Source organism: Epinephelus moara, chromosome 8, assembly GCF_006386435.1.
Source record: "Epinephelus moara isolate mb chromosome 8, YSFRI_EMoa_1.0, whole genome shotgun sequence".
NCBI classification, from domain to species: Eukaryota; Metazoa; Chordata; class Actinopteri; order Perciformes; family Serranidae; genus Epinephelus; species Epinephelus moara.
The window spans coordinates 17,333,228-17,352,847 of NC_065513.1; the positions used below are offsets into that span (position 1 = coordinate 17,333,228).

A 19,620-nucleotide genomic window follows, 5' to 3' on the forward strand; every position below is an offset into this window, starting at 1 on the left:
CAGGCCATCACAGAGATAGACACACTTGTGTTATACATACTCCATCACTCATATATTCCATACTCTAGTGCTCAGCATTTTTATTTTGGTTACAGTGCACTTCATTTTCCACTCTTAGCTATTAGCCTAGTTATAGAAAGTTGTGTTTTTTATGATCTAGGTCTTCTGCTTGTACATTTCTACTGGTTATGAAACATTTTGCTCGCAAACATCTTTGCTACGATCTGGCGATGCAGCACCCAGTCCAAAATTCACTTCCCTGTTCAATCTTAACCTACCATACTTATCTAGCCTGTTGTCCTTCCTAGTGTGTCAAAACTGGCAGCTTGGTTGGTGGCCGTTGGTGTCAGATTCCAACGCACAAGGCACCTTTCATCTGTATTAGGGCTGTCAGAACGAACTTCGTTATTCGAAAACAATTCCAATTATTGTAAAAATAAGCATATTCGAAGTTGGAAACTAAGGTTCGAATATTTTGAAAAAAACAAACAAAAAAAAACGACGCTCTACCGCGCACTAAGTGATGTTTTTTGGGGAAATACATGACTGTCAGAGAAGCCCCATTTACAAACAGACCTACAATCCATCTCCTCTCCTCTCGGTCGGTACCGACACCGCTGCGCTGACAAGCCAGAGACGCTCACTTTTGCATGTGATGCAAAATATTAAAATAACGTTATTATAACACAAAAATGTAAAAATGCGGTGGTAGGCCTAGGCTATAGCCTATACCAAGGAAGAATTTAAATATTATTCGAATTTTTAACATAAAAAACATTCGAAATTCGAATCTGATTTTGGGGGAAGATTGACAGCCCTAATCTGTATGAGACGTACCGGGCTTTCTGCTAATTTTGATGTAGATGACATAGTATAAAAAGCAATAACAGCCTGCTATGTACTGTAGTCATGATTATGATTGTAGCGCACGCTTATGTCTTTGATTAGTTAAAAGCTAATCTGTGATGGCAACACAGAAAGCAAATGAATGGTTTGAGAGAGCTTTATATCCTCTGAGGTGGTATTAAAAATTTGAGAACCACTGGTGTAGTATAAAGAGCGAGGAAGTCCAAGTAGGTTGGGGTGGTTGATGGGTCAAACAAACACAGGACTTTTACCCGGGAGACCTGTGTTCATGTCCCGTTTTTTTCAACTGCATTACCTAGTAAATGTCATATAGCCTAGATCATGTCACATACATTATGTTACATAGTCGTTAACCTACTTAAGTTATATAACAAATTTAGTTAGTTGACTTAAACCATGATGTTTTTTCTAAAGTAGTTTTGTTGCCTAAACCTAAAGTTGTTTGGTGGCAACACTTACATTTACTGTGAACATGGAAGTTTATTTTAAAAAGACACTGTGCATGCAAGTTGGTATACCTGCAGCTGGTGCAGCCACGTGACCCGCCTAGCAGCCACATGACTTGCCCACCATACTTACGCGTCAGTCCATGATCAGCCCCCTTCACCCCTTGACCGCGAAAGCTTAAGTCGCAACATAAATTCTAAGTTAGCTATTAGCTAGCTATGAAGTATCAGGGTTACAGCTCGTTACATAAAGTGAATCGTGTCCTCATGTATAATAAAGTAAAAAGTGGATTATTGCTACATTTGGCCCACAGAGTCACATTGTAACAGGGCTCAGATAACTGTTGCAATGGTGGTTTTGTCTTGTACTAGTGATAGGTGCAGTTTGTAGGGGCATGTTGTGTACTCTACAAATGGAATGTGTCTGCAGCTATACGTGTCTCTGTGCATGTAACAAGCAGAAACTGACACACCATCCCTGAGTTTCCAAAACTGACACTGGAGGGGTAACTAGAGTGTCATAGTTTGAAGCGTAAAGCCACTGACCGAGCTGCCATATTTAACGAGGTGTGAGTAAGAACGTGTTGATATATGATGCAGTTTTCTATGCAATGAGGGGAGATAACTTACATTACGGGAGCACAATTAGTTTCACCTCCAATCATTTAGATAATCTCGTTGAGAGTTTTTTAACAAACTGTGTAATCGTCTGACTACTTGATTTTCTTCGCCCCACTGGGGATAATTGAGTAATACATTATCATAATTTATAGGAGCAAAAGATAAAACAAGGAAAATTAGACCAAGCTTGTAATTTTACTTTACAGTCCAGTCTTTACCTTCTGTCACTGCGTTCCACCTCCCCTCTTTTTCCCATGCCCTCATTCCCATGGCTCTATTTGCCCATTCCTGGTCGTCTCTCACACATTTCTCACATCAGCTGAGCATGACTCCACAAAAAACATTCATGCTAACTCAGACACTCACACTCTTTTGGCCTGTCTGCTGTTTCAGACTGATTCACATCATGTCTGTGTAAAAGGTCAGCCTTCATGACTCCCACTAAAACCCACATCAACTTCTCCTGCGCCCTTTCCGACACATCGGCACATTGCATGGAAGCACAAAACACACTGTATGCACACACACGCATGCAGTACTTTTGTAGTGACTGTGTGTCCTCAGCAACTTTGTCCCTGGAGAATACCCTATAAGGACTGAGCTGGTGAGAGGCAGAGAGAGAAGGAGAAAAAAAGGGGGCAGGTTTAACTTCATTACTCCTGGGAACTCCCCCTTCCCTCTCTGTGTCTCGATCTCTCTCCACACACAGGAATCCAGTAATCTTGTTTTATTCATGAGAGCACACTCCTGTCTCTCTGAGATTTGGCTACAGCCCAGTGAGAACAGGAACACAGATAGAGACCACAAAGAGTGGCGATGTGAGTGTGCGATGAGTGATGATTGTGGAGTGGATCGGTTGAAAGGAAATTGAAGTGAGACTAGAATAGGGGCAGGTGCATATAACTTGAGGGTTGAATATCTTATTGAAATGTTTGAGTCATCCACTCACTGCTTCTCTTCAAAGTGGATGTGACAGATCTTAGGTGCCTGGTGGTGCTTAATTCACCTTACTGGGACACGCTGTACCGGTTACAGGCCAACAAGCCTTAGAAGCTTGTACAACACACACCACACGCACACATTTATGTGTACACATGCACAGATGAGGCATTCATAATAAATGAATACAGAGAAAAACAAGGGAAGATAATGGATTCGTCTGGTTGTTGTGGAAAAAATAAGCAGGATACACGCATTCAGTGATATTCTTTTGTTGTACGATAAATCCGTGTTGTCAGTTTTCTCTTTTTATTCCACTCTCTGTCATCTTCTCTTTTTTTTGTCCCATCACTCTTGTCTTTTCCTGTATGGGTGCTTGAATAAAACGTCCCCACCCTTCCCACAAAAAATACTATTTATGACTCTAAACAAAAGGCTGTCATCTGTCTCACTGTGCTGACAGCATCATTGCCATGACGTTAGGCTGATTCAGTATGAAACCCTAAGCCCACTGACCTCTCTCTCACCCCATGAACCCACTGTGACCCTGTGCGTTGGCCTTAACCCTTCAGGGTGCTCGGACAACATGCACTCTGCCTGACCCTAACTCATCACAGACATGATTACACGGCTGACAGACGCAGCATCCTCTGAATTACGTGTGTGTGCGTGTATTTGTGTGAGTGTGCGTGAGTGAATTGATGTTGAGAATGGTCGACCTGATATCGCCCTGCGTTCATGTGAAGTTAATGTGTTAGCTAACCTTTATTAAGAACACATGAAGACAGTCTTTTATGTGTACTGTGATATGTAGCTTTAGAAGTGCAAGCACATAAGTGTTTTATATGATAATGCACATTAACTGGTTGCAAATACTTGTAAAATTATTTTGCTATGTAAATAAATTTACTATTCATTTTATTTTGCTGCTATCAAGGGAAAATCCTACCTAACAGTTTAAAGTCAAAGTTCTATTTTTTACTATCATGCATTTTCAAGTTCTATTAAACAGGTTTCAAAAGGAATTTATTATCCCAAGCATTTAAACATCAAACACCTGTTTGCATGCTGATGTGTGTGTGCTCATATGGCTGTGTATCCATGTGCTTCAGGTGTCAGCAGACTGGGAACGAGCATCGCTGCGGCCCAGCAGTCAGCCCAGCAGTGTGTTTAAACCCAGTCCCGTGATGGGGACGTACACCACCGAGGGAGGCTTCATCAACACCAACCTGGTCACCGCAGACGAGGAATCACAGGAGTTTGACGACCTTATATTTGCCTTAAAAACTGGTGAGGATCCCACCAACACACCCATACGCACACACTGTTATGGTGAAATTTAAAAGTGTCCTGACCACTCAAAGCGCTGTTACATTACACCACATTCACCCATTCACACATACATCCTCACACTGATGGCCTAGGCTACCATACATGGTGCCACCTGCTTCTCAGTAACCATTCACAAGCTCTCACACACACAGATGGAGCAGCCATTGGGAGCAATTTGGGGTTTAGTTTCTTGCTCAAGGATACTTTTTTTATCGTACACTATATCATCTGTTTGACAAATTAGTTTTAAAAAGTATCTTTATTCTACTTCAAACACTTGCTGAAATTCATACGAACACAGACGTTATATCTTATTTATATTGCACATTGGTTTTAGTTTATTCATTTGTTTAGGCTACTTTTTAAAAGCAGAGGGGTCCCGCAGAGGTTTAATGGGGATTTGGGCAAGATAAGCAGCAGCACAAACAAAGACCTTTCCAGCAGATTATACAGCAGTAAAAAAACACACAGCAGGAACACAATATATATTGAAATACCGTGTTTGTATTAATAGTTTTATGATAAAATTACAAGTCACTTTTGTTCACTTTCTTAACAACTTCACCCTCTGTGTTTTCATTTCCTTTTTTCTTTTAAATATAAAACATTTAACAAGATTCATTTTGTTGAAGCATAGTGTTGCAATATTTTGCACCGCAGTAATTTATCAATACACAGATGCTAAATATCATTTTTTTAAAAATATAAATATTAATGTATCACATTGAAAATACAAATTAGAGTTTTGGTAGCCTACTAGAATAATAAGATAAATTGCTTTTTCATTCCACTAGATACATTTTGCTGCAATAAAAAGTTACTGAAGCGAGAGAATGAATGGAAAACTCGTATTACATAAATTAGACTTTGACACTCTTTTGCTTTGGGGACATAATTTGCAGTTGAAAATAGCATAATAAATTTCAATATATCACAATAAATGTTTATAGCAATACTCACCATATCGCAAAAATATCACACCCCTAACAGTTGTTGCATAGTGAGTCAGAAATATGCAACAGATCAGAAATGTTTAGTTTAGTTGAACTCTGAAAGCATAAAAACTTTACACACTTCTGTCAAGTACTTTTCCATGAAATAAAAAAATAAATGCACTATATGCTGTAAAAAGGGTCACCGCAATCCAATAACAATAGCCACAATAACATTTTAAGTAAAGGAAAAACACAACATCCTTCCACAATAAATCGGTTTTAAGAGAAAAGATGTGATGTTAAATAGAAATGTAATGAGATTATAAAAGTTAGACTACAAAGAGAGAGAGCTGTGTGTGTGTGTGTGTGTGTGTGTGTGTGTGTGTGTGTGTGTGTGTGTGTGTGTGTGTATGATCATCTCATAGGGTACTCATACATACAGTATCTTTAACATCCATTAGCATCAGCCGTGCTTAGTCATTCCTCTGCTGCCATGGAAACCATTCTTCCTCCGTTGCCATCAATGTTTAATGAGCTGAGGGCCCAAACTGCTCACTGATATATCACCAACACACACACACACACACACACACATATCTACACACACACACGCACAGTCCTCTCCTCACTCTTTGAAATCACAGAGTAATTGCCTCACAGTGTCTGAATAAGAATCAGGCTCAGCTGGACATCAGCCAACAGCAGCCTCGGTGCACCGGGACACTCCTCTACTGTTAATGTGAGACATTACCAGAAATAGAAGGACTCCACTGGATTCATTTTCGCACAGCTGAAAAATAACCACTTTAAAATGAGTACAAGATAGACGTGATGCAGTGATGCTTACGTAAATCTAATTTTAGAATCTGCTGTAGGCTCATTTATTCAGCTGTTTGGTGTTGTCATTGCAAAGTGTTAGCCTTATATGCCAGCAAATTCATCTAGCAAAATCATTTTTTGACAGTGAGGCTTGTGGCGAAACTGTGAACCATTCGAGGCATGCAGCAGGATCATATTTAATGAGATGAATAATCTTTGAAGCGTGGGGGTTTCTGTGGGGTTTTGGTGAAAACCTACGTGATTGTTCTTGTTTTACTTTCAGCTGCAGAAATGAGTCAGTCTGTGATGCCTTAAAGGGACAGTTCACCCCAACATCTCAAATACTTTTTTTTCATTTTACTTGTAGTGGTGTTTATCAATCTAGAGTGTTGGAGATATTGACTGTACAGGTGTCTGCTTCCTGTTGAATTTAATGGAACTAGATGGCACTGTTGGTGCTAAAATCCCCCCAAAACACCGAACTACACCTGCCAACTGTATAACCACACAGAAGGAAGCTAGCACCCACTGCTTGCTCACTCAGCACCCACAGATGGAGATTTCAGAGTAAAATGCAGGGGACTTTTACTTGAATGTAATCAATGACATTACACCATAAATTGAAAAGGGTACAAATTGGTACATGAAGATCACCAGAATGCAGGAAATGTTTGCAGGATGTTTGACGCTCCAAATTTTCTGGTAGAGAACCCCACAAAACACCCCCTGTCAGATGTGTATCTCCCAATATTGAAACAAAACCTACACCCTAGCTAGCATCACTGAGCTAGCTAACTTTAACGCTCAACCGTAGAGGACGTCGTTAATGTTTACATGCACAACAACTGAAACACTGCAACTCACACCAAAACAATGTGCCCTAAATAGCACTATAGTTAAGAGAGGAAACATTTATTTTTGGTTTTGGGGTGAACTGTCCCTTTAAAAGTACAGTATTTTTGAAGTTGAACTCTTGCAATTGTCTGATCTCAAGAAGTGAAAATGCCAAGAGCTCTGTCTGGCTCTACCAAACAGAATTAAATACAACACAAGACAATTAATAAAGACTGACATTGAGACAGAACATCATAAAACAGCATGGCTTTTATATGACATAAATGTATTTTATACTTATTTTATTTTTTTAGGAGAGAGGCTGTAATGGAAATTCTTGTCTGGTGCTCAACCTTGGATTCGATTACTATTTATTGCTTTTCAGATCGTTGTCAGTCCCCGTTACTCCCCACCAATAGCGAGCGCTCCTGCTGATGGACAGCTAATCATTGAACACAGTCATTCAGCTCAGCTTTAAGTATATCCCAGTCAGCTTGAGTATCACATCATGAAAGCAGCAATAGTCTGGTCCGTTATATGGCGGTGGCTCTGGGGGAGATAAGTAGTGAAGATAGACTGACCGAACTGATAAGACCATAAAGTTAATGGGACTGAGTCAGGTCACATTAAATGTCTCTGTTAATCTCTTGGGCTTCTGGAGATGAGGAATATCTTTTAAGGAAAATAAATGAATCATTAATCATTCATATTATTGAGCAACACCGGGCGTCTGATGGCTTTGAGTCCATTACAAGTGCAGTCCCGATGTTTTATTTGACTTTGCAGAGACTCTCATAAAGTCTGCTCAGGTACCTCCGTGCAGCGTAGACCTACATGCAGCAGCACTTGAGACCTGCTGGCATGCAACCCAGGAAAACAAAACTTGTAACCATGGAGATAGCCAAATCGAAAGGCCTTTTCTAACAGGTGTGAGTTCAAGAGACTTATGGGTGTTAATGAATGTGGATTAGGCTGAGAGGATAGTGTTTCGCTTTACTAAAAACTAACCTCTTAAGCTCTTATTGATTGTGTGGTGACAGCGTGAATCAGACCCAGAGGTGTGTGTTTGTCCGTGTGTGTGTCGCTCCCCATCTCAAGTAATCTGACAGTTGTAGCAGCGGGACATTCATCTTCGCCTGACCTGCCCCTGCTGTCCCGAGCTCGTGTGGTGTTCAACCCTAAATAGCCCCAGGGCTGCAGTACACAAGCCAGGGAATTTATTGGTCTCCTTGTCGGCAAACTCAGCAGTACGAAGTTATCGTTTATATTATTCAGCGTAGCAAAGACGCAAGTTTGCAAGATTTAATTAAGTTGAATCAGTTGGCTCCTCACAGGTCTCTGGCATGGCCTCAAGGAAATACAATATGTACTTTTCTGTGTACAAACTAGAATGCAAACTCCAAAACTTTCATACAAACAATTTTCTGATGAACTGTCAATGTAACTTTTTCAATTTTTCAAGTAGTTGCTCCACCAGTCACAAGGACATTCTTCTATTTCACACTTTCCCTGGTGACCTCTGACCCTCGCTTTGTCCGTATGCGTCACACTGAACTTATAGCCTGGTTTGATCTCAACCAGTCAGTCAGCAGTAAAGATCTTCGCTAATCAGAATTATATAACAGGGCACCGCCTGACGGGGGTCAGTAAGTAGTGCTGTAATGAGGGTCTTCACACTTCATTTGGTAGTGAACCATTAACACACACACTGGAGCACCCACACACTTTCAGCACATGTACTCTACATAGTACGACTGAGAGCTGATCATTAACTGCGAAAGGGCAGCTTTTTCTTATCAGTGTCGGAAGGAGCCGTGACTGCCTGAAGCGTCAAGGGTGTGCCAGCTCCTCTGGTTATGTCATAGGTGCCAGAAGTCATCTTATTCTGCAGGGTAGCGTTTAATGCATTGTATTCAACACTGGACAAGGAAGCTGACGGCACCCACCTTTGGTTTGCTATGCTTTACTGACAACACTATAATACTGTGTTCAGAAAATACAATGTAGAAGTTACGAGAACATAGAAGTCAAGGACTGTTCATGGTGTTTACAGAGCCAGCAACCTTTGTCATAACAGGAACATGTATTCAGTGTCTTGCCATGTTGTAGCTAATGTAAAAATAGCAAAGATTCATGAATGGTCTATCTCATAATTTGGAGAAATCCACACACAACGTTGTTTCTTGCTTCTTGTTTGGCCTGGTAACTGGTTTTTCACCCTTACACATTAAACTCTGTAGGATCTCTCAAGATATCCTGCACACATACACATACCTTGGTGACTGTTGTATAAAATCCATAATAGCCCGAAGCATTGATACTATGGAATTGTGCCTGCTGTTTAATTTACCCTTTGACTCATAATGAGTTTCTTGTTTCAATACTTTCCTCAGCTCTTGTGTCAGAGTCTGCCTATCTGATCCAAGTACTTCTTTTTACCATGACTGGTCAGATACAGATACAGTATGCTGTCTGATAACACAGAGACTATCACATATAGTATTGGTTACATAATACCACGTTGGTCCTAATAGGACAAGTGTGACAGATACTGCAAACACACTGCAAATGATTTATTGTGTGGATGTTGGTGGATTGGATTGGCACTAAAGGTGTGCACATTAGGTGGTTCACTACTGTTGCACCCCAATCACCAGCAAAAGTGTTTGCACTGAATGTTTCTGCAAATCACGGGTATGTTACATTTGCAAATTATTTTGCAGCAGATACTTGGCCATGGTTAGGAAAAGATCATGTTCTGGTTTAAAAGAGAGTAGAGAGAGAGTTGGTGAAATACACCCAGGTTTGAAGGCTCAAAAGCCGCTGGGAAACGCTGCAAAGTGCCAGGTATAATGCCACAAATGGTACTGGGAAACACCAAGATGTGTCAGTAAAAAACACCCAAATTTGGTGGATTAAATGACGCTGGAAAACTCCACAATGTGCCACTAAAAACACCCAGGTTTGGTTAAAAAAAAAAAAAAAAAAATTGTGCCACAAATACTGATGGAAATGCTGCAGAGGGTCACCAAAACCACAACCAGTGTTGCTGTTTGTTGGTTTCAAACTGACCTGCAGCTTGGCATGCACCTTGCCAAGGTGACACACCATCCACTGTCACTTAGGTGACACGTTATCCACCATCCCCTCCATCTCTCAATGGCAAACTTACAAACTTATATATTATGTCACTGTAGAAATGTTGATATGATCTGTATGAAACATGCAAATGTAATATATTCATGGTTTTGAAGCACAATGCAAACATTTTCTTCTGGCGAGTATTATGGTATATGTAATTTATGAAGAAAAAAAAATCACGTAAATGTACTGCAGAAATCCTTCCACATAAAGAATAACTACAAAGAAAACAATCCTGTGTTTGGATCAAAGTCTAATGTAACTTTTTTTCCATCTGTTTTAGGGACCGGCCTTAACGTCAGCGACAACGAGTCCATCCCCGGAAGCCACGACGGAGGAAGTGTAACCAACTCCCAGATAGTCGAGCTGAGACGAATCCCCATCGCCGACACACACCTCTAACCTGCTCACCTCACTCAGATCCCCCGTCCTCTATTCTTCATATGGGGGAGGAAAAAAAATTACAACAGTATTTTTATATTATAAAATGCTTTTGCACTAAAACACACTTTTTGAATAGAACATTTTCATATAGATGTTTGATACTGTATGTGATTTTTACTGTACATCTGTTTTTTATATATATATATATATATATGAACCTATACATAAATGTTTTACTAAATTAATTTTTTAAGTCCTTGATGGAGTTGTTTTCTGAATGTATATTTGGAGTTTTTTTGTTGTTAGAGACCTAGCAAATGAGATATAGACAGATGTGGCCTCAGCGGAACGACTGCTGCTGAGGCTGGATATTGTGTAACATTGTTAATAAATGATTTACCATATATTTTATATTTGGCTGTGCTGATTCCATTTTTATGGCTCATAACCTGTCAGAGATGCAGTTTACTACCAGGAGGTTGATGGTGACACTTATGTAAGTGAGTCACTGTGGGGTCAGGGGTCACAACATCTTGGAGGATGGTTTGTGTGAGTAATCGCTGCCTCACGGAATTTCTAATAAACTGCTATTGCACGTCAGAGAGGTCTGACTGCTCTGCTGGTGTCTGCAATGAGAGCAATGAGTCAGAAAATATGAAAAAATGTTAGCAATGCAGATCAGAGCATGGAGAATGTTTTAAATACTGTAAAACTTGAATGTGAGCTCTTCAGCCATATTTCAATCTGTTTCACTTCGCAGCATGCATTTTTTAAAGCGAAGGCTCGTCTTTGATCTGCTCCGTGAGGAATCGTTGGGTGTGAATGTACGAGCAAATATTCCACTTTCAACTTTGACAGCAGCTTTGAACTTAATGGAATCCAAAGTCTGCTTGACCCCTTGTCCCGACCTTTAAACCTCTGCCCTCCACCAGCTCGACTATTGAACATGCTTACTGTTTACACGAGAGGATGTTACCTTTACTGCTCACGAAAGAGCAAGAATTTGCACGAGGAAATAAAGACGAAATGAGACGCAGACTACCGAGAATCAGGAATCATGTATCCATCCATTCGTTGCCACTGTTTGCTTGATCATCACAGCTGCCTTCCTGGCTTTAGTTGAAGGTTGAGGTCATGATCCTAGCAGATAATGAGAGAGCTGCAGCAGCAGGATATGAGTGTGCTACTTGAAGATATTTTGACATTAAGGAACCAGCTAGAAAATGTCTCCTTATATACCTCCCTCCTGCTGGCTAATGACTTCATTTCCCTTCCTGCAAGCAAATAGGAGCGAGACTTAAGAGGACAGACTAAAAGTAGGGAAGAAAAAATGAGTTTTCTTCTTTTACACTTTAAGTATTTTTATTTCGGAGGTGAGTCAGAGCCCATGTTTCTTAGATGTGCAATCTATAAACACTTATCGATCCTGCAGTGGGAGAGCCGAGAGAGCCTGTTTTTGTTTTTCTGTCCACCTCTGAGGCAATTTTTCACCCCTGAGGGCAAAGCAGCAAACAAACTTTGCTCACAGGAGTGTGGAGATGTTTCTATCCTTAAATAAACCACATCACGTCCCCAAACACGGCAATGTTAAGTGTGTGCGTCCTCTGTTTCCTGCTTTATGAGACCCATCTTCTGTCAGGAGGAGTCTCTCCTCGGAGAATTGAAGGAAAACATTGCTGTAATGAGCAAAGGAGAGCAAAGAAGTTATTACTCCATTTAACAAGATAACACTTCTGGGTTTGCAGCAGCAAATGAGCCTGTAATAGTGCAGAGAGAACTTCTGGTTGTAATCTAGCATTTCCGAGGGGCCCGTTTCATTGTTTACCTCCTTTGAAGAAAAGCAGTTAAAGACACAAGCAATTAATTTCCATGCTTTATTGCAGCGTGCCGTCACGGTGACATTACAGCTCAGACATATTTCTATTATGTATCTATTAAAGTAAACTGCAGCTGACTGACTGTATTTTGTCATCAATTAATTAATTAATGAGAAATTTCAGAAGCAAAGAAAATAGATCTCCTGCAAAAGAAACACCAAGGCTTGCAGACCTTTGGTCGGGCCTGCAGATAGATAAATTACTGCATAAAAACTGCTGACTGCCAGATAACCCAGTACACATAGCATATTTTATAATACATTGTAGTTATGTAATTAACTACACTGTACACCACAATCTTATCTAATGCTGGAGGTCAGGTGTTTGACAATGTAGCAGGCTGAGGTTAGACAAATGGATCTGTAAAGTCTTCAAAAAAATCCCTTGTCAAGGTGGAGGAAAAGAATGACGTCTGCGAATAAAGAGGATTAGCTGTTCGCCATAATGTAATTATATAACAGATGGTTGTGTATGGGGAAGATGGTGACCCCTGTGCCTGGTGCTGGATGCGGATGTCCTCCCTGGTATTCCTCCAGCTACCTGCCTACTCCTTGTGAAGGACTTTTGACCCATAGCTGTCACATGTGATGTCATGATAATCATACGCCATCACTCTCGGGGAGGTGTCTTATCTTTAGGGTGTACCATCAGAGATGTTAAGGTGTTGGTTTGTCTATAGTAAGTGCTGACTCTGCAGTAAATATGATGCAGGCAACGCTTAGCTTGGCTTAGCTTAGCTTCGTTTAGCTTAGCTAAGCACAATAACTGGAAAGGGGGGAAATAGCTCGCCTGGCTCTGTGCAAAGAAGGATTATTATTGTAAACTGAAACAAAAACAAAAATAAGCAGCAAATAATATTTTTGTAAACTGAAAGCAAATAAAAACGGTATCCTTTTGGAAAATCAAAAACTAAACTGAAATAATATTGCCTGGTTGAAAGTATTTTAGCTGAATATATCACCACCAAAAACAAGGACACAGCATGAATTTCCATTAATTCTCATGACATTGAACCACAGAAATTGAATGACAGAAAACTGACATTCCAGGAGATGGCGTTTTGCTTCAACTGCTTTACATCTGACAGTAAAGTAGCACAAAGGTTAAATGTTATGGCCATTTCTACACCGTTTTGCAACTAGGGCTGACACAATAAGTTTTTCGGTATATGATTATCGTGGTCAAATGAATGAATGATGATATTATTGTGATATCTACAGAAATTTTCTTTCTTCTCTTTACTGTGAATAATTTTCACCCAAAATTTGAGTGTAGAGAGGCCACAGTCAAAGCAAGAATGGAAAGAAACAGAAATGATTTAGGATTATTCACACAATATAATCATATGTGTAATATAAATATGAAATCAATATTTAATTTTTCAAATATCACAGCTATCGTCAATACCGGTATATTATGACATCCCTATCTAGAGCCACCTTGTATGCATATGTAGTTATGTACATCTAAAACATTATATCTGGCCCTGACAAAAAGAAATTAAAACTAAATAAAAAAAAACTAAATCTCGCACACCCTGAAAACTAACTAAAACTAAACTGAAAACTGATTGAAAATTCAAAACCATTATAACCTTGGTGCAAAGGTGACAAAATCCACCTTCCTGCACCTCTAAAGCTTACAAATTAATACTTAACATTTTGTTTGTTTAATCCTTACAAAAACTGAAGTGTACACACAGCAATTTCCTGGCGCTTTCTGTTCAATCAAAGGCAAGGATCTTATGATAAGAACTATTTGTCAAACTACAGTTCCCAAGGTCAAGAATGAGCCTTAGCTCGAGCATTAAATATGATTAATGTGCTTTGTTGGAATTGGTTCTTCCTGAGCATTGGATGTCTCAAACAGACATTTTCAGATTTGCAAGGCACTGATTTGGTGGCTGATATAAAAGCAATAAAACTTTTCTGCACTTCACAGGATCTCAGATGAGCTGCTCCGAGCTAAATCATCTAAATCGTCTCTCATAGCCGTATAAGGAGGGGGGTAATTAGACAGCCACAGCAGACAGCGTCATGTCCCAACCATCCAGCCTCAGCATGTGAGACACCAGACTGCAGGCAAACGTGTTTATGTTGGTCTCTTCTCGCCTGTGTGCCCCCTCTATCGGCCTGCGCCCAGGGGGTGGGGGATGACAGAGATAAGACAGCAGACAACCAGGCAACAGCTGATTCACACTCGCTCGCAGTCTGTCTTTCTGTATACTCAGATGATGACTCTGCACTTCTAGCTCTGAGTGAATCACCTCATCCTAGACCCAAGGTTGTCTGACAAAATAAAGGAAACAGCACCTGCAGGGTGATGAAAGGAGCCTGATTTCTCATCACTCACGCCCTATTTTAGGAACAACTTGCTTGGCCTTGTTCCAAAGTTATGAATGGGGGCTTTTCGGGAAAATGTCTTTCACAATCTTATCAGGAACTAAGCAGGAGATGAAGTTACAGCATCAAACAACAAGACATATCACTGTGTGTATTTATATACTTTCAGTGACATTCAACTAAAATATATTATGACAACAGCAGTCTCCAAGGATTACATAATTCCTAAAATTCAATGGAAAGGGTGTGACTTTCCGAAAGGTGATAATGTCACCTTTTGACTGTTTTCACTGGCTCTTTTCTCTCCAGCATAATGAATGTAAGAAAACCCTGCTGTAATTCTTTAGGCTCTGAATAAGTACCCAGTTTAGGGTGAATATAAACTAGTCAGACCTGTAGATGCATCACGCAACACCTCGTCTCAGACTACAATAGCGTGACCCAGATCCACACGTACTGTACAGCCTGCTGGCAACGCCTTCATCAGTTAAATCAATACAGCCAGACAGTGAGTCAGGAGTCACTGTGGTGCTGGAGGATGATTAAAAGAGGAAGGCTGGGGAGTAAGGAACAAGCAAAGTAAACGTGTGCTTCATGTTCCCCTACTGAACATCCCTTCATTTCTGTTTTCATATTCTGAAAATTATCTGTGCTGCATATTATACAGCCTTGTTAATAAGGTGAATGCAGTGTCTGTACATCCTGTGCAGTCAAAGTTTCACAGTGCAGCAGACTGCATCTAATCACTGTAAACATACCTCATTAGAAGTACCTCAATTCAATCAACCAATCAGCCTGCTGTGACGTCTGTTGGATAATCAATAACTTGCTTGCAGGTAATTTGAAGGATATGGAATCTGATTTTAGGGGGTTTAACTCACCACAGAGATCACTCAAGAGCAAATCTAACTGAGAAGCAGTAACGCGTCAGCTACAGACACATGCACGGTACATAACACACTGTCATGTATGCATATCTTACTTTATCAATAACATAAGGTATGACAGGCTCGGCAAGATCTAACAGATTTCTCTCCATACAAAGAGAGCATGCAAGAGACTAGAGAGAGCCCAAACCCGTCATATCCCTCAGAGACCGCTGAGCAAGCACTGCTGTCCACATTCACACCCTCAGAATTCGTTCAAGTTCAAGTACAAATGATTTACACTGTTAGTAAGCATTTGTGAACCCTTGTAGTTACGCACATGGACTCCTACTACATTCCCCATGTTCCTGTCAGCCTTCACAAAACACACCGCAGAACACAAAAAAGGTACGCTGAGTCAGCAGAAGCTCAGTCTGAGACGACAATAAACCTCTGGGGCCAAGGGCCAATATTCTGGGGTTTCCAGTGTAGCCAGTGGATATCTGGGCCAAGACTTCCTCTACTGTGCATCAGTCATTTCAGCAAATCTCTATAAACAGAAACCTACATATAATAAAGATGAATTTTAAAAACAAAATAAATAGTTGTCAAGATATATTCAGCTTTGAAAGCTTTTTAAATACCTATGGTCACGCTCCTTCTCTGCTTTATGAATATGTAACAAGACACCAGCACACCAGATGAGTCAACAGAGGGCCTCAACAAACAGTAACTGTGGCACTGCATTATGTAAAACCTCATCTGGACAATCAGTCATCTCTGTTAAAGGAGCAAAACTATGAAACTGTCTGCCAATTGGATTGAAAATGCAGCACAATTTAAATGTTTTTTAATAGAGGTATTAAATCCTGGCTAAAAGAGAAGCAACTTTGTCAGCAGTAATATGTGTAACAAAGTCAAATGTACATTTGTAGGCCTCCATAGTCACTGTGTGAAACATTGTTTCTGTACCCCTACGTTCACCTTTGGGGGTACTACACCTATAAAGGGGTGTCTCCCGCCTTACCTCACCCCTTTGTGCTGTTGTGCTCCGTGGGAGAGGTAAGCAACATTGCTCTCGTAGTAATTTCTGTGTTTTAGCACTGTTAAGCTGTTTATAAGTTCATTTTATGCTAACATATTCCTGTGTCACTTAAATTGTGTTGGGGCTCTAGTTTATAATGTTGTATTTGACAGAGGATTTTGTTTTACCTCTTGCTGTCAGGTATGTTTTCTGTGTTTTATTGTACTTAACTGAACGTAACATGGCCGTCGCCCTTTTGCTGTTGTGCGCCATGGAAGCTAGTTTATGTTGTATTTGATGGAGGATTTTGTTTTTACCTCTTGCTGTCGGCTGTCAGAAATAAAAGGAGATCGCCGCCAAAGATATCCACAGTCTGGGTCTCTTCATATCAACACAACACAGACAACACTAGAGTCCACCAGTTACACATGGTCTTTTCTTTTTTACTTTTAACAAGGCTTCTGTGGACAGGTGCTGCAAAGTGGCATTTCATTACAAACATTAAACTCAGTACATCTGGCTCTTGTGTATAAATGGACACTTCTAATGCTTCTCTGATGTACTAAACAATAGCTAATGGGTTTTGAGATTGCATTTGCAGATTGTGCTCCACCTCTTTTGCTCTTTTGCTGCTCAAATATGTTTGGTCAGTACCATTCAGACTACAAACTGAAACCAGAACACTTCTGATACCAACATTTTGCCCTGTTGCTCACATATTCTGCATGCATATGCAGGTGTCTGTTTATAGAGATTACCAGAAGCTTAATTCATGAGTGCTCTGCGAAGTTGCATAACGTGCGGAGAGAGTGACTCACGCAAGCTGAAAAGTAAACAATGTTGAAATAAGGGTGCCGAGGAGAGGGTGCTTTTGCGCATATTTTTGCATATGTTTAAGCTATCTTCCCATCTTTCCTCACGCCCGTGGGAAGAACCAGACAATAAGCACAGTGAGGACAGGATGCAAATATATGCGTGTGCACCTGTGTGCGTGTGTGTATGCACATCATATTGCCCCTCATTAAGATGGCAAATGATGACCTTTCTATAATGAGATCAGAGTGTGCTTCTCTTTTCGCACCTTGACAAGCCAAAGTGACTTAGTCCATCTTCTCACCGACGTTCAATTACATCGCACTCATCACCGCTGCACTGAGTCTGACATCACTGACAACTCCTGGAGGGTATCCGGTGGCTTCAGCAGTGCCAGTGGTGTCAGACTGCTTGAAAACTTTGAGTATATGTTTATTCGTGGGTGATTAGATGAACAGTTTGGCCTTCCACAGCCAAATATGGAAGTATGGTATCCTACAGCGTTATTATTAAACATGTAGAACATTATCGTAGATCAGTAAGTTGTAACCAGTGGCAACGCTTTAGTGACCAAATATGTTGATTTTAAACAGGAAATATATTTTTTACCACCTGATAGCTCAGTAACTTCCCTACATATTTAGTCAAACTTGAGTTTAGATTGGAATTTGACTTTTTTGCATTAGTTTTACTATAAACTAAAAAATTGTTATGACATGGAAATAAATATATATTTCTGTGAAAACAGGATGTAAAATTTGCATTAACCACAAAACAAAGCTAACACTGCAATAAACATTCTGGCTGTGTAATTTATGTTGTCTGGCTTTGTGCTGTTGCTCAGTCTGTACTGGTTTGATCACGTCTGGACTGCGGAGCGCCATCACACTTACTGCACTTTGTCGCAGGGAGACAGCCAACTGAAAGCAAGACATCTCTGCCTAGGCCAAGTGAAAGCAAACTGGAAAGTCCAGCTCAGTTTTTATTTGAAGCTGCTGACACACACAGGTTAGATAACATGACCTTTTGACTCTTTCCGTCCACTGACTCCAAAGGTCAGGCAGATTAAAAGGGAGCCTTGTGGAGGTGTAACCAGGAGCACAAGAACAAACAACATGTCTTGAGCCATAGACATAGACTTCACAGATCAATGCAGACTGTTCATTGAAATGAGCAGGCTTATTGATTGAAATTGACTGCAGGGTGTTGCAGCGCAGCCCTGATTGACGAATTCAACTGTCGTGATGAAAAGAAAAGCAGGCACTTTCTCTTTGGTCAGCTTCTAGCTGTTGACGCCTTTCTTTGTTTTGCTGCCACATTACAGTAGACACAGTATGTTGTAGCTGCAGGCTGTAGCTGCTCTATGAAATGTGATTCTGCAAAGTGAAAGGCAACACTGTCCGTGGTGGCCTTGCCAACATGGCTGACCGAGGGGCGCAAATTCTGGATTGTATGAGGCCAAAGGGAGTAGATATATCATGTCTGCAAATGACACTCTGTCTTGTTCTCACTATGTTGTCTGGTTGGCATGAAAACAAAATCCTCTTCTCTGTGCCATGTGTTTATTTGTGCCTTAATATACAGTATGTCTATGTATTAATTTTTTATATGTGTGGGCCCAAAATGTATGAGGGCATGCATGTGTTTATGAAGGTTAATATGCATGTAAAAGTGTGTCTCGCTATGAGTGCGTGTACTGCATATATGCTTTCATGTGCCTGAAAGACGACACTGAAGCGATGGCCCACTGGTTGCTATATATAAATATACCATATATATATTTAACCCAGTAGCCTGAAGTGGTCGTCACGTTTGGACAGAGGAGTTGTTTTGCTGGGAACACAGTCCTCACTTAGAGCCACTAACCATCAGAGTCAGATCTGAAAGTCATTTTATCCCCTATGTGTGAAAAGTGTCACAGGATCAAAGCTGTGTGCGCTGTCATTGTGTTCTGTTTGCTTTTTGTAAGCAGTGCTACGTTTCAGTGCATGACAAATCCATAAGCCAGAGCTGTCACCACCACTGCACGCATTTGTTCACATGTGTGCTCAAAGTCAGTTAGCGTGTGTGCACGCTCTTGTGTCGGTGCAGTTGAGCACTTTCCAAGCAGAGCCTTGATAGAGTATTTCAGAGTCGCCAGCTATCTGTGACAAGGAGTAAAGTTGGTTACATACTCTGGCTAACTGATCCCCCCCACCTCTCGCATTGCTCAGTGGAGCAGGCTGAGACCAGTTCTTGCTTATCACCCACCAGTCACTTTTGCTGTGACAGCTTAATACATGTGAGGGACAGATAGCTGCCCTCATGTCATCCTATTTATTGTGACAACCTCCTTCACCACTGTGACTGCCAACATCATCATCAATATTATCTATATAAT

General features: G+C 40.6%; 1 protein-coding gene across 2 annotated transcripts in view; it reads left to right on the forward strand.

Moving 5' to 3' along the window:
- The window catches only part of adgrv1 (adhesion G protein-coupled receptor V1), a 131,112-nt gene extending 120,398 nt beyond the window's left edge, over positions 1 to 10,714 (forward strand). For both annotated transcript variants that reach the window (XM_050050818.1, XM_050050819.1), the window contains exons 94-95: positions 3,986 to 4,163; positions 10,218 to 10,714. In XM_050050818.1, coding sequence (XP_049906775.1) covers positions 3,986 to 4,163; positions 10,218 to 10,336 — 297 coding nt within the window. In that variant the 3' untranslated portion in view covers positions 10,337 to 10,714. The remainder of the gene's footprint in view (positions 1 to 3,985; positions 4,164 to 10,217) is intronic.
- Positions 10,715 to 19,620: the final 8,906 nt, after the last annotated feature.